Source organism: Ammospiza nelsoni, chromosome 7 (assembly GCF_027579445.1).
Source record: "Ammospiza nelsoni isolate bAmmNel1 chromosome 7, bAmmNel1.pri, whole genome shotgun sequence".
In the NCBI taxonomy this organism is placed as follows: Eukaryota; Metazoa; Chordata; class Aves; order Passeriformes; family Passerellidae; genus Ammospiza; species Ammospiza nelsoni.
In genome coordinates this window covers 38,642,680-38,655,967 of record NC_080639.1, presented here as the reverse complement: position 1 = coordinate 38,655,967, position 13,288 = coordinate 38,642,680, and the positions used below count along the sequence as shown (strand labels likewise).

Sequence of the window (13,288 nt, the reverse complement as noted above, 5' to 3'; positions counted from 1 at the left end):
TGGGAGAAAACATGGGCAAGGACAGCTTCCACTATCCCAGGGTGCTCCAACTGACCTTGGTCACTTCCAGGGATCCAGGGGGCAGCCACAGCTTCTCTGGGCACCTGTGCCAGGGCCTCAGCACCCTCATAAGGAAGAATTTTTTCCTTAATTTCAAATCTAAATGGATCAAATTCTCCATTTCTGTTCTCTTCCAGTATAAATACAAAATAGGGTATGAAAAAGACAAAGGGAAACTCGTCGGCTTCCGCAGCCTCCAGGATGATCCCAAACTTGTCCATTGCATGCAAGTGGCCAAGATGCAGTCGGACAGGGAGTACAAGAAGGCCTATGAGGCGAGCAAGACTCATTACCAGACACCTTCTGATGCCCTCAGCGTGGTGGCAGCCAAGGAGGCCCAGGACCGTGTCACCAACACCAACTACAAACGCCTGATCCACCAGTACATGCTCCTGCCAGATGCAATGAGTCTGGAGCTGTACAGAAACATGAATCAGATCCAAAGCGATGTAAGTTTTCTACTTGTGACTTTTGTTTTCACATCGTGGCTGCAGTTTGGAAAGGACAGGATTATGTTTTATGAGCTGTCTTCTTTTTGTGGCTTTTGTTTTTCCATCACGGCAGTGTTTTGGAAAGAGCTGGTTTATTCTGTATGAGCTGTTTGTACATTGTCAGCTTTGCTTTTGTGTCCTGTTTGGCAGAATGAGTACAAGCAGGATTACAAGGAGTGGTTCAGGGGCATTGGCTGGAGCCCCATTGGTTCTCTGGATGTGGAGAAATCGAAGAAAGCCACGGAGATTGCGAGCGATCGGAAGTACCGCCAGCACCCCAGCATGTTCCGCTTCACCAAACAGAACGATGCCATGGACCTGGTCCTTGCCAAGCAGAATGCAAATATCATGAACAAAGTGAGTATTTAGGGGAAAAGCCAGGCAGGCATTCACATCTCATCCATTCCAATAACCAGTCTGTAAATCTCTGTCGCACCTTTAAGTGGTGGTGTTCCCCTGGGAAAAACAACTGTCTCAGGCTCCTCTTTTTTCATCTTCTTTTTCTCAATGAAACAGCTTTGCTTAAAGAAAGAAATCTTTTCTCATTTTTCTCCAACCTCTATTCATCCCATTCTTACATAGAAATGACTGGTCCTGAAAATCTTGATAGTTTGGTTTCATTAGAAGAAAGACTGGACAAGAATTCAGCTGATTTTGAATTAGATCATTAATTCGTAAAATAAATCTGAGTCAGCACCTTCACCTTTTTACTCATCCATATCCAAATGGAAAGGTGAAAACCCTGCAAGAACCATATTTTGTCATTTATATTGACACATCTGATGTAACTTTTTGTCGATAGCATGCTTATACCGAAGCCTGGGAGAAGGATAAAACTCAGGTCCACGTGATGCCAGACACACCAGATATTCTACAAGCCAAACAGAACAAGACAAACTACAGCCAGGTAGAGTATTTTGATACATCTTATCAACATTTTAAATTAACATCTACTGGAGATTTAAGAACGCAGGCGAGAATTTTATGTGGGTAATATTTTCAGGGTTAAATAAGTACGAGCTTCAGGCTAGCAAACTAACAAACTAAATTGCATTATAATGTATGGAAAATATAAGTCCTGCTTTTGAAGTCTGTGAGTACATAGTCCATATTCTATGCTTTGCATAGAATTCAGTCATGTTAAAAATTCCTTACTGTAAAATTACAAGTTAATTGTGTATATTTTTAACCTAACCTATGGGAAGAAGTAGATGCAGTGATTCCAGCTTCTCTTTCAGCTTTCAGATAGGAGAAAGTGACAGTTGTGCCAGTAGAAAACACTCAAGTTTTGCTTTGCATCATTGCTCAGAGGCAAATCTTTGACTTAAGAATGCCTGTATTTAAAATCAACTGTGCACAAATGGACTTGACTGTTAAATGACGTCATGAAAACCTTATTAAAATTTTGCCAAGGAATCAAAAAGTGTTCAGTTATCTCAGATGTATGTGTTTCAAATTTCCAGATATGTTTCAAATCAAGATAAGCTATAGTAGGAACCTGCTGAATAGTGAAAAACTATTTAGTCCCTCTCCTAAGCTTTGGAAGACCAGCATTTCTTGTTTATCAGTTTCTCATTTCTCAATTTCTATTCTAGCAGCCCTTCTCTCATAACTGAAGCCTGTGAGGTGACCAGAGTTTGGATCATTAGTGTATCTAAATAGCAGGTGACATACATATTACTGGTTTTAATTAATATTGTTTTCAATTTTAGAAACTCTACAAGCTTGGCTGGGAGGAAATGATAAAGAAAGGCTATGACCTCACACCTGAAGCCATGTCAGTGAAAGCTGCCAAAGCTTCAAGAGACATTGCAAGTGATGTAAGCAGCATTTAAACTCAATGTGACATGCACTGACCTGGTGATTATAACCTACAGAGTCACAGTAAATTGAGATACACTTCTGTGCTAAGTGTATCTGTGGCTTGGAGTCAAAACCAACATTACTGACAAAACTCCTTCCTGAGCCGTTTTTGTCCTGTTTAGCAAGGGCTAATGGCATCTTAACAAGTCCAAAGTTTGGTCCATTCATGGCTGGTCATAAAAAGGGAGGAGTTTTCATGTCTTTGGGCTGCTTCGTTTTCAGAGCAGCAGCAAATTTGGTACAGTTAGCTGAGCCCAGTGCCTATCCAGAGAAATCCTCATTACGTCTCTGAAACAGATGTGGTGACATACAGACTGCTGTTACCATAGCTTGGTACAAATGCAACTCCTACATTTGTTTTATTTTTATGGATAGAGAATTTATTAATTCTCTATATACTAAAGAAGAGATTTTATTAATCATTGGGAAATGTTTCCCATGCTTCAGTATCTTTGTATTTCATAATTTTTCATTGTTGATGATGTTACGCATCAAAATATTTCAGTGTGTCAGTATTAGGGGGTTCTGAATCAGATGGCACTGGAGACCATTCCTATCGCCATGCTCTCTCCCTTTGCAAGGACTCTTTCTTTCCCAGGGAGAGCATTCACTGACACCAAGTCATGCACATTGGTCAAGGGGCTGCTAAAATTTTACATGAGAGCCCATAACAAGTTGCTTATTTATAGAATCATAGAATGACAAAATTGTTTGGGTTGGAAGGGTTGTTAAGGATTATTCATTTCCACCCTTTCTGTGGGCAGGGCTACACTCCGCTATCTCAGGTTGCTCCAAGCCTCACCCAACCTGGCCTTGGACACTTCCAGGGGTAATTTCATGAGGAACATTAAGATGAGGGAATACATTGGTGTTTTGTCACTTACATGTTTGTCCCTGTGGTTTGAGTGGTGCCACCTTTGCCGTTGCAGTTCAAGTACAAAGAAGGATACCGCAAGCAGCAGGGACATCACATCGGGTTCCGCAGCCTGCAGGATGACCCCAAGATGTTGTGGTCCATGCAAGTAGCTAAAATGCAGAGTGAGAGGGAGTACAAGAAAGACTTTGAAAAGTGGAAGACCAAGTTTAATATGCCTGTGGATATGCTGGGCTTCCTTCTGGCCAAGAAGTGTCAGGAGCTGGTCAGTGATGTGGACTACAAACACATACTGCACCGCTGGACTTGTCTGCCAGACCAGGTCGATGTCACCGAGGCAAGGAGGGTCAACGAGCTGCAGAGTGATGTAAGCTCCCTTGGGGTTTAATTCACTTATTTCCATGTAAAATAATTACTGCTGATTGGAAAGCATCTTTGATGGCTCTCTTTGGATATCAGTATAGATCAGATTGGAGCTAAACTGCCAGTTTGACTTTTCGTGGAGTTTAATCAATGAACAGTGAAATAATCTGCTATGGTTTTGATTTTCACCCTTAACAGAACCTGTATAAGTCAGATCTGCAGTGGCTCAGAGGCATTGGATGGAGTCCTTTGGGATCTCTGGAAGCTGAAAAGAACAAGAAAGCTTCTGAAATACTGAGTGACAAGAAGTACAGGCAGCACCCAGACACAATTAAGTTCACAAGTATCCCAGATGCCATGGATGTTGTTTTGGCAAAATCTAATGCCAAAAATAGGAGTGATGTAAGTTTCTTCTAGAGACAGAACGTGTGATTCAATAAATGAATATGTTCACATACATTTTACAAAGAATCCCTGGTTCAGAACATGCTCTTATATATCCAGATAGCAGGTGTTTATATTCAGTCCTCACTGCTCTTTGTGCCTTGTTCAGAAGATGAAGATCTTGAATGCTGATTATTTACTCAGTATAACTGCAAATAAGACCTTTAATAGACAGTATGTAAATGTATTGTTTTAATGCTGTTTCCATGGCATTACATGGATGTAAAGAAGAAAAAAGGTTGTATTTCAGTAAGATGTCATTGTATTATTTGATTTTAATATCTTATTTCGTTTACATCCCTAATTCTTGCTTAGTATATCTTTTCTTTGCTAATTTAGAGAAAAGGTGCACTGAAATTACTGCTGTGCAGGTGAATCTTGGATCAAACTAGGTTTTTGCTTGTGTCTCTTTCAGATACTCTACAGGGAAGCTTGGAACAAGGACAAGACTAAGGTTCACATCATGCCTGATACTCCTGAAATTTTGTTGGCTAAATCAAACTTGATTAACACAAGTGATGTAAGTTTGCATTTCAAGCTGAGTATAGAGAATTGCAGGGTTGTATTACTCACCTCTACAGAAAGTTCTGGGAATAATTCACATTAGTGTATTTGCTAAAAGAAAATTTTGATCGTTAATGAAACAATTTGAAAACATTTAAATTGTAATTTTAAAATATTGTATATCCAAGGGCACAAAACACCTGTCATTAATAGAAAGGTATGGAGTTTAATTTAATTAAGTAAACTGTGTTTGGAAACCCATGCTTTCTCTTCAATAGTCAGAGGTGGAAAGTTGTAGCATTGAAAAACTCTAGAGAGTTTTATCTTCATTAATTCCTTTGAATCTTTCTCTAACAGAAACGTTACAAGGTAGGATATGAAGAGCTGAAGAAGAAAGGCTACGACCTCCCTCCTGATGCCATCCCTCTCCAGGCAGCCAAGGCATCCCGAGACATAGCCAGCGAGGTGGGTCTGCAGAAGGAAAATCAGAATGAGGCACAGAGGGGGCACTTAATCTTGGAGAAAAATAGCTTCTATTTAACAGGAGGAGATATGTAAAATTTTAACACTGTTGTGTTGCTGCCCACCTAAAAGTTTGTATAATTCTTAATGATGTAAAGCTAATTAAATTAAATACAATAAAAAATAAATATAATAAAAATTAGATATAATTAAATGTAATAAAAATGAAATACAATATAAAGATGATGGTATATAACCATGAAGAATCCCATAATATCTCCTGGATGTTATAACAAATGCAAAAAACTTTGGGGAAAAACAGAAGCAAGTTAAAATACGTTAGATTCAAAATTATTAACTACTGTATTAACAAGAGAGAAACTGAAATGGCAGCTTGGAAAGAAGTGTTAATTGTTGTTTCTGTGTTCAATTAGTACAAATACAAAACTGCATACAGAAAACAGCTGGGCCACCACATTGGGGCCAGGAACATTGAGGATGACCCCAAGATGATGTGGTCAATGCACGTGGCCAAGATCCAGAGTGACAGGGAGTACAAGAAGGACTTTGAGAAGTCCAAGACCAACTTCAGCAGCCCCGTGGACATGCTGGGAGTGGTGTTGGCCAAGAAATGCCAGGAGCTGGTCAGTGATGCCGACTACCGGCACCCTCTGCACCGCTGGACGTGCCTGCCGGACCAGAACGATGTTGTCCATGCCAAGACAGTGTACGATCTGCAGAGTGATGTGAGTTGTTCTTTACTGGCTGAGTGACAGCCTTGGGTTGTCTGTCCTGGGTTCTGTTCTAGTTTTGAAGGAGGGGTCGGTGTGGGCGGGAAAGGGCAATGGAATGAAGTTTTTTCTTCTGGAGAACCAGCAGTTGGGAAAGACAAACGCTGAGGGCAGGGGAGACCTTAGGAGATGGGTACAGCCACTGAATGGGTGGCTGGTGGGTTGACCCAGTGGAACATGTTCCATTCAGGAGAACATCCATTGGTAGCAGTTGGGATTTCTTGGAGTGAGGAAGTTGCTGAGGTGGATTTTTCCTCTCTGCTCCTTCCAGAATGTGTACAAGTCTGACCTGCAGTGGCTGAGGGGCATTGGCTGGTCCCCAATTGGATCACTGGACGTTGAGAAGAACAAGAGGGCGAGTGAGATCCTGAGTGACAAGAAGTATCGTCAGCACCCAGACACCATCAAATTCACCAGCCTTCCTGACTCAATGCCCATGGTGCTGGCAAAGCACAACTCCAAAATCATGGACCAAGTGAGATTTCCTTTTGTTTGCACCTTGAAGGCAATGAGCACCTTCCTTTCTCAGGATGTTGTTCTCTGTCCTTCCATGGCCTGGGTGATTCAGGGGGAGATATTGCATCCTCTTGTCTCAGGGATTTATGTTCCTTGTTTGAGATAAAGCACTCTTTTTTTGTGGTTGGAGCAGTTGTGGGGTACAGTGTGTAAAAGGGTGAAGCTTGAGAAAGGACATGAGTTTCTGAGTCAGTGCAAAGTGACACTTTGGTTCGTGGAGCTGATGTTCTCGGTGAGTTTGTTTCCTAACCCTGTGTGCTCTTGTTTCCTGTCGTTTGCAGCGCTCGTACATCTCAGCCTGGGAGAAGGACAAAACCAGCATTCACATCATGCCAGACACCCCTGGGATCCTGCTGGCCCAGCAGAACAAAGTGAACTTCAGCGAGGTGGGTGGTTGTTGGTGGTGCAGTGTGTGTCCCTGGGTGCTGCTGTGTCTGGGCAGCAGCGTTGTCTGAGGGCCTGGTGGTGTCTGTTGCAGAAACTGTACAAGCAGGCGATGGAGGAGGAGAAGAAGAAGGGCTACGACATGCGGGCAGATGCCATTCCCATCAAGTCTGCCAAAGCTTCCCGGGACATTGCCAGTGATGTGAGTGCACAGCAGCCCTTGTGGCACACACTTTCACACGGATGCCACGTGCTGGCACCTGAACTCAGGGTTTGCAACTGATCCAAATGGAGGCGACAAATCCATTAGCTGTCACTGCCCTTCAGTTGTTCATCAAAGTTTTTGTTCATACTGTCCACTTGTACCTGTCCCTGCAAGTTATGAATGTGCACTGTTGCCAGGGAAGGCCTAGATGTTGTGGAAGGGTAGCTGTGGGAGTTGGGTGATTGCTGGAGCTCAAAGCAGGGTCCCTCCTGGGGTTGTGAGTGCATCTCCTTGTCAACAGCCTGGAGTTCTGAGGTGTTGGGCTGCCCTCAGCACTGCCCTTCTGCATGGCCCTGACTCTGCAGCTATACAGCTGAGCTGTGCATGAGGAAAGAAAACCCAAACCCAGTTTTCATTTAAAGATGAAAGCTGCATAAAAAAGCCCAATTTTTTTATTCTTAGTTATTAATACAAAATTGCATTGTTGTATGTGTTCGCTGTCTTTATTTAATTTTCCCAGAAGTCTCTATGTAGTTATATTTTATTCCCTCAGTAGTTTCAGTAAGAGTTGATTTGGCCATTGTGCTGAAGATTGGTAAATTATTTTTATGTAGGGGTATTGAACTTCAGGTCTTAGGTATAGCTTTAATGATTTAGTGACTTTTCTTCGTCTCAGTTACAGACCAGTAGCTCTAAATATATAGGCCAGGGAGAATCTTGGAAAATGTGGGTTTTATCAGAAGGATATTGTGTGGATCCTTTTCTAGCTGTACACTGTGGGTCATCAGCTGAACACTTTCACACTCTAAATTCTCTGTGGTTTCAGCTGATAAATTGGCTGGAGGTGATGCCACAAGGGTTGCTAGGAATGTGGAAAAAATTAAAATAATAGTCAGTGCATACTGTTTTTTCCTGCAGTACAAGTACAAGGAAGGGTATCGCAAACAACTGGGCCACCACATTGGGGCCAGGAACATCGAGGATGACCCTAAGATGATGTGGTCAATGCATGTGGCCAAGATCCAGAGTGACAGGGAGTACAAGAAAGCCTTTGAGAAGTCCAAGACCAACTTCAGCAGCCCCGTGGACATGCTGGGAGTGGTGTTGGCCAAGAAATGCCAGGAGCTGGTCAGTGATGCCGACTACCGGCACCCTCTGCACCGCTGGACGTGCCTGCCGGACCAGAACGATGTTGTCCATGCCAAGACAGTGTACGACCTGCAGAGTGATGTGAGTTGTTCTTTACTGGCTGAGTGACAGCCTTGGGTTGTCTGTCCTGGGTTCTGTTCTAGTTTTGAAGGAGGGGTCTGTGTGGCAGGGGATGGGCAACAGATTGAAACCCTTATCTTCTGGAGAACCAAGTGTTGGCAAATCTTGGGTGCAGATGAAAATGGTATGAAGAGCCATGATGATGGGTAGGAGATGGGTACAGCCACTGAATGGGTGGCTGGTGGGTTGACCCAGTGGAATGTGCTCCATTAAGAGGAGCTTTCCATGGTAGGAGATGAGGTTGCTTGGAGTGAGGAAGTTGCTAAGCTGGTTTTTTCCTCTCCTCTCCTTCCAGAACGTCTACAAGTCTGACCTGCAGTGGCTGAGGGGCATTGGCTGGTCCCCAATTGGATCACTGGACGTTGAGAAGAACAAGAGGGCGAGTGAGATCCTGAGTGACAAGAAGTATCGTCAGCACCCAGACACCATCAAATTCACCAGCCTTCCTGACTCAATGCCCATGGTGCTGGCAAAGCACAACTCCCAAATCATGGACCAAGTGAGATTTCCTTGTGTTTACATCCTGAAGGCAATGAGCACCTTCCTTTCTCAGGATGTTGTTATCTGTCTTTCCATGGCCTGGGTTATTCAGGGGGGGATACTGCATCCACTTGTCTCGGGGATTTGTGTTTCTTGTTTGAGATAAAACCCTCTTTTGGAGATGTAATGAACTACAGTGTGGAAAAAAATGGTTGAACTATTAGAAAGGTTTGGGGATAGCAAAGGTCTTACTGGGTCAGTGCAAATTACAGGCTCCTTCCTTTGGTTTGTGGACCTGATTTTCTCATTGAGTTTGTTTCCCTAAACCTGACTGACCTTATCTCCCTCTGTGCTCCTCGTTTCCAGCGCTCGTACATCTCAGCCTGGGAGAAGGACAAAACCAGCATTCACATCATGCCAGACACCCCTGGGATCCTGCTGGCCCAGCAGAACAAAGTGAACTTCAGCGAGGTGGGTGGTTGTTGGTGGTGCAGTGCGTGTGCCTGGGTGCTGCTGTGTCTGGGCAGCAGCGTTGTCTGAGGGCCTGGTGGTGTCTGTTGCAGAAACTGTACAAGCAGGCGATGGAGGAGGAGAAGAAGAAGGGCTACGACATGCGGGCAGATGCCATTCCCATCAAGTCTGCCAAAGCTTCCCGGGACATCGCCAGTGATGTGAGTGCACAGCAGCCCTTGTGGCACACACTGGGAGTGATTCTTTTCTCACTTTAAATTCTCTGTGGCTTCAGCTGCTATGTTTTCTGGAGGTGGTACTGGTGGGGTCTTGTTCACACAAAAAACCCTAAACTAACACTCAGTGAACATTTTTTTGTCCATAGTACAAATACAAGGAAGGGTATCGCAAACAGCTGGGCCACCACATTGGGGCCAGGAACATTGAGGATGATCCCAAGATGATGTGGTCGATGCATGTGGCCAAGATCCAGAGTGACAGGGAGTACAAGAAGGACTTTGAGAAGTCCAAGACAAGGTTCAGCAGCCCTGTGGACATGCTGGGAGTGGTGTTGGCCAAGAAGTGCCAGGAGCTGGTCAGTGATGCCGACTACCGGCACCCTCTGCACCGCTGGACGTGCCTGCCGGACCAGAACGATGTTGTCCATGCCAAGACAGTGTACGACCTGCAGAGTGATGTGAGTTGTTCTTTGCTGGCTGTGTTGCAAACGCAACTCTCTCTTGTCTTCTTGTATTCTGTTCCTCTGCTGGAAGAGGTTCTTGTTGGAATAATAATTCTTGACTGATTCTGAGGAACTGATATTGTGTTGTGGCACTTCTTGACGTGGGCATTCAGTGATGATGTTTGTGTGGGGTCATGCTTCATGACCACAGAAGAATCCTTTCTTGCCATGAACATTTTATGGGGAGTGTTGTGGCTGAGACCTTTAGTACAGTAAGGCAGGGGAAGGCCAGCAGGGTAAAATATTTGCCTTTGGAGGACCAAGAGTGGCAATGGCAAGCTCTGTGTGAAGGTACATGGTACAGAGGGTCCGGGGTGATGTAACGCACCCCTCATGCCTCTGCCACCTATAGAATGTCAAATAGAGAAGGTTTTTGCTGGGATACTGAGACGATAGAGAGGGTGGGTGGTGAATTCTTTGGTGGGTAATTGTGCTGTTGCAGGAGTGGGGAGCCAGGTGTAGGGCGCTGATCTTCATGGGAGTCCCAGTCTTGGTGTCTGGTGGGTTGACCCAGGGAAACATGTTCCATTTGGTAGAGCGTACTGTGGTAGGAGATGAGGTTGGCTGGAGTGAAGAATTTGCTAAGTTGCTTGTGTCCTTTCCTGTCCTTCCAGAACGTCTACAAGTCTGACCTGCAGTGGCTGAGGGGCATTGGCTGGTCCCCAATTGGATCATTGGATGCTGAGAAGAACAAGAGGGCAAGTGAGATCCTGAGTGACAAGAAGTATCGTCAGCACCCAGACACCATCAAATTCACCAGTCTTCCTGACTCGATGCCCATGGTGCTGGCAAAGCACAACTCCCAAATCATGGACCAAGTAAGATTTCTTTCTGTTTGCATTCTGAAGGGAATGAGCAGGTTCCTTTCTTAGGATGTTGTTCTCTGTCCTTCCAAGGCCCAGGTTATGCAAGGGGAAAATCCCTCTTGCCTTAGGGATTTATATTCCTTGTTTGAGATAAAACTCTTTTTTTGTGTGGTTGAAGCAGTAAAGAGGTACAGTGTGGAAAAGAAAAGGGTGAAGCATTAGAAAGTTTTGGGGAAACGGGCAGGGGTTCCTGAGTCAGTTCAAAGTAGAGGCCTCTTCATATGGTTCACAGAGCTGATTTTCTCATTGAGTTTGTTTCCTAACCCTGTGTGCTCTTGTTTCCTGTCGTTTGCAGCGCTCGTACATCTCAGCCTGGGAGAAGGACAAAACCAGCATTCACATCATGCCAGACACCCCTGGGATCCTGCTGGCCCAGCAGAACAAAGTGAACTTCAGCGAGGTGGGTGGTTGTTGGTGGTGCAGTGTGTGTCCCTGGGTGCTGCTGTGTCTGGGCAGCAGCGTTGTCTGAGGGCCTGGTGGTGTCTGTTGCAGAAACTGTACAAGCAGGCGATGGAGGAGGAGAAGAAGAAGGGCTACGACATGCGGGCAGATGCCATTCCCATCAAGTCTGCCAAAGCTTCCCGGGACATTGCCAGTGATGTGAGTGCACAGCAGCCCTTGTGGCACACACTGGGGCTGAGTATTTTCTCACTTTAAAGTCTCTGTGGTTTCACCTCTGTGTTTTCTGGAGGTGGTGCTTCAGGGGTCTTGGCCACATAAAAAACCCAAAACTAACACTCAGTGAACAATTTTTTTGTCCACAGTACAAGTACAAGGAAGGGTATCGCAAACAGCTGGGCCACCACATTGGGGCCAGGAACATTGAGGATGATCCCAAGATGATGTGGTCGATGCATGTGGCCAAGATCCAGAGTGACAGGGAGTACAAGAAGGCCTTTGAGAAGTCCAAAACCCACTTCAGCAGCCCCGTGGACATGCTGGGAGTGGTGTTGGCCAAGAAGTGCCAGGAGCTGGTCAGTGATGCCGACTACCGGCACCCTCTGCACCGCTGGACGTGCCTGCCGGACCAGAACGATGTTGTCCATGCCAAGACAGTGTATGACCTGCAGAGTGATGTGAGTTGTTCCTTATTGTCTGTGTCACAGCCTTGCTTTGTCTATTCTTTTTGCGGAAGTCTGTGTGGTGTAGGAAGGTCAAAGGAATTAAAATCCTTTATTTTCTGGAGAACCAAGAGTTTGCAGAGGTAAAAAATTATGCAGCTGAGAGTGGTGTGAAGTGCCTTAGGATATGATATAAAAGGCTCCTCCAATGTCTCTACCAGATGCAGATTTAGAAATGGTGTAGGACTTTACTGGCAATACCTAGAAGGTATAGGTAGAAGATTTGTGGATTGCTTGTAAGCCTCTTGTGATGTTGCAGGGGCAGAGAGACAGGGTTTTGGGACCTGAGCTTATCCAGAGTCACTTTTGTGGTGCAAGCTGGTGGGTTGACCTAGTGGAACATGTTCCATTAAGTGGAGCTTCCCATGGTAGGAGATGAGGTTGCTTGGAGTAAGGAATTTGCTAAGTTGCTTTGTGTCCTCTCCTGTCCTTCCAGAACGTGTACAAATCTGACCTGCAGTGGCTGAGGGGCATTGGCTGGTCCCCAATTGGATCATTGGATGCTGAGAAGAACAAGAGGGCAAGCGAGATCCTGAGTGACAAGAAGTATCGTCAGCACCCAGACACCATCAAATTCACCAGCCTTCCTGACTCAATGCCCATGGTGCTGGCAAAGCACAACTCTCAAATCATGGACCAAGTGAGATTTCCTTGTGTTTGCATCCTGAAGACAATGAGCACCTTACCTTGTCAGCGTGCTGTTTTATGTCCTCCCAACACCCAGGTTGTGCAAGGGGAGGCAATCCCTCTTGCCATGGATTTGTATTCCTTGTATGAGATTAAATATTTTTTCCCTGGTTGGAGCTGTAATGGGGCACAGTGTGGAAAAGGGTGAAGCATTAGAAAGTTTTAGGGAATGGGCAGGGGTTCTGGGATCAGTTCAAAGTAGAGGCCTTTTGCTTTGGTTCACAGGGCTGATTTTCTCATTGAGTTTGTTTCCCTAAACCTGACTGACCTTATCTCCCTCTGTGCTCCTCGTTTGCAGCGCTCGTACATCTCAGCCTGGGAGAAGGACAAAACCAGCATTCACATCATGCCAGACACCCCTGGGATCCTGCTGGCCCAGCAGAACAAAGTGAACTTCAGCGAGGTGGGTGGTTGTTGGTGGTGCAGTGTGTGTCCCTGGGTGCTGCTGTGTCTGGGCAGCAGCGTTGTCTGAGGGCCTGGTGGTGTCTGTTGCAGAAACTGTACAAGCAGGCGATGGAGGAGGAGAAGAAGAAGGGCTACGACATGCGGGCAGATGCCATTCCCATCAAGTCTGCCAAAGCTTCCCGGGACATTGCTAGTGATGTGAGTGCACAGCAGCCCTTGTGGCACACACTGGGAGTGATTCTTTTCTCACTTTAAATTCTCTGTGGCTTCAGCTGCTATGTTTTCTGGAGGTGGTCCCAGGGGCTTCCGGG

The 13,288-nt window shown here is 45.3% G+C and overlaps 1 protein-coding gene across 25 annotated transcripts in view; it reads left to right on the top strand.

Moving 5' to 3' along the window:
- Positions 1-13,288, top strand: part of NEB (nebulin) — a 99,935-nt gene that overhangs the window by 17,888 nt on the left and 68,759 nt on the right. For 23 of the 25 annotated variants that reach the window (XM_059476297.1, XM_059476273.1, XM_059476296.1 and 20 more), the window contains exons 28-51: positions 198-509; positions 702-908; positions 1,354-1,458; positions 2,264-2,371; positions 3,344-3,655; positions 3,850-4,053; positions 4,511-4,615; positions 4,957-5,064; positions 5,496-5,807; positions 6,124-6,327; positions 6,650-6,754; positions 6,847-6,954; positions 7,876-8,187; positions 8,522-8,725; positions 9,073-9,177; positions 9,270-9,377; positions 9,542-9,853; positions 10,513-10,716; positions 11,060-11,164; positions 11,257-11,364; positions 11,529-11,840; positions 12,322-12,525; positions 12,871-12,975; positions 13,068-13,175. In XM_059476297.1, the coding sequence (XP_059332280.1) occupies positions 198-509; positions 702-908; positions 1,354-1,458; positions 2,264-2,371; positions 3,344-3,655; positions 3,850-4,053; positions 4,511-4,615; positions 4,957-5,064; positions 5,496-5,807; positions 6,124-6,327; positions 6,650-6,754; positions 6,847-6,954; positions 7,876-8,187; positions 8,522-8,725; positions 9,073-9,177; positions 9,270-9,377; positions 9,542-9,853; positions 10,513-10,716; positions 11,060-11,164; positions 11,257-11,364; positions 11,529-11,840; positions 12,322-12,525; positions 12,871-12,975; positions 13,068-13,175 (4,377 nt within the window). The remainder of the gene's footprint in view (positions 1-197; positions 510-701; positions 909-1,353; positions 1,459-2,263; positions 2,372-3,343; positions 3,656-3,849; positions 4,054-4,510; positions 4,616-4,956; positions 5,065-5,495; positions 5,808-6,123; positions 6,328-6,649; positions 6,755-6,846; positions 6,955-7,875; positions 8,188-8,521; positions 8,726-9,072; positions 9,178-9,269; positions 9,378-9,541; positions 9,854-10,512; positions 10,717-11,059; positions 11,165-11,256; positions 11,365-11,528; positions 11,841-12,321; positions 12,526-12,870; positions 12,976-13,067; positions 13,176-13,288) is intronic. The other 2 variants (XM_059476295.1, XM_059476290.1) reach the window with 2 other exon arrangements.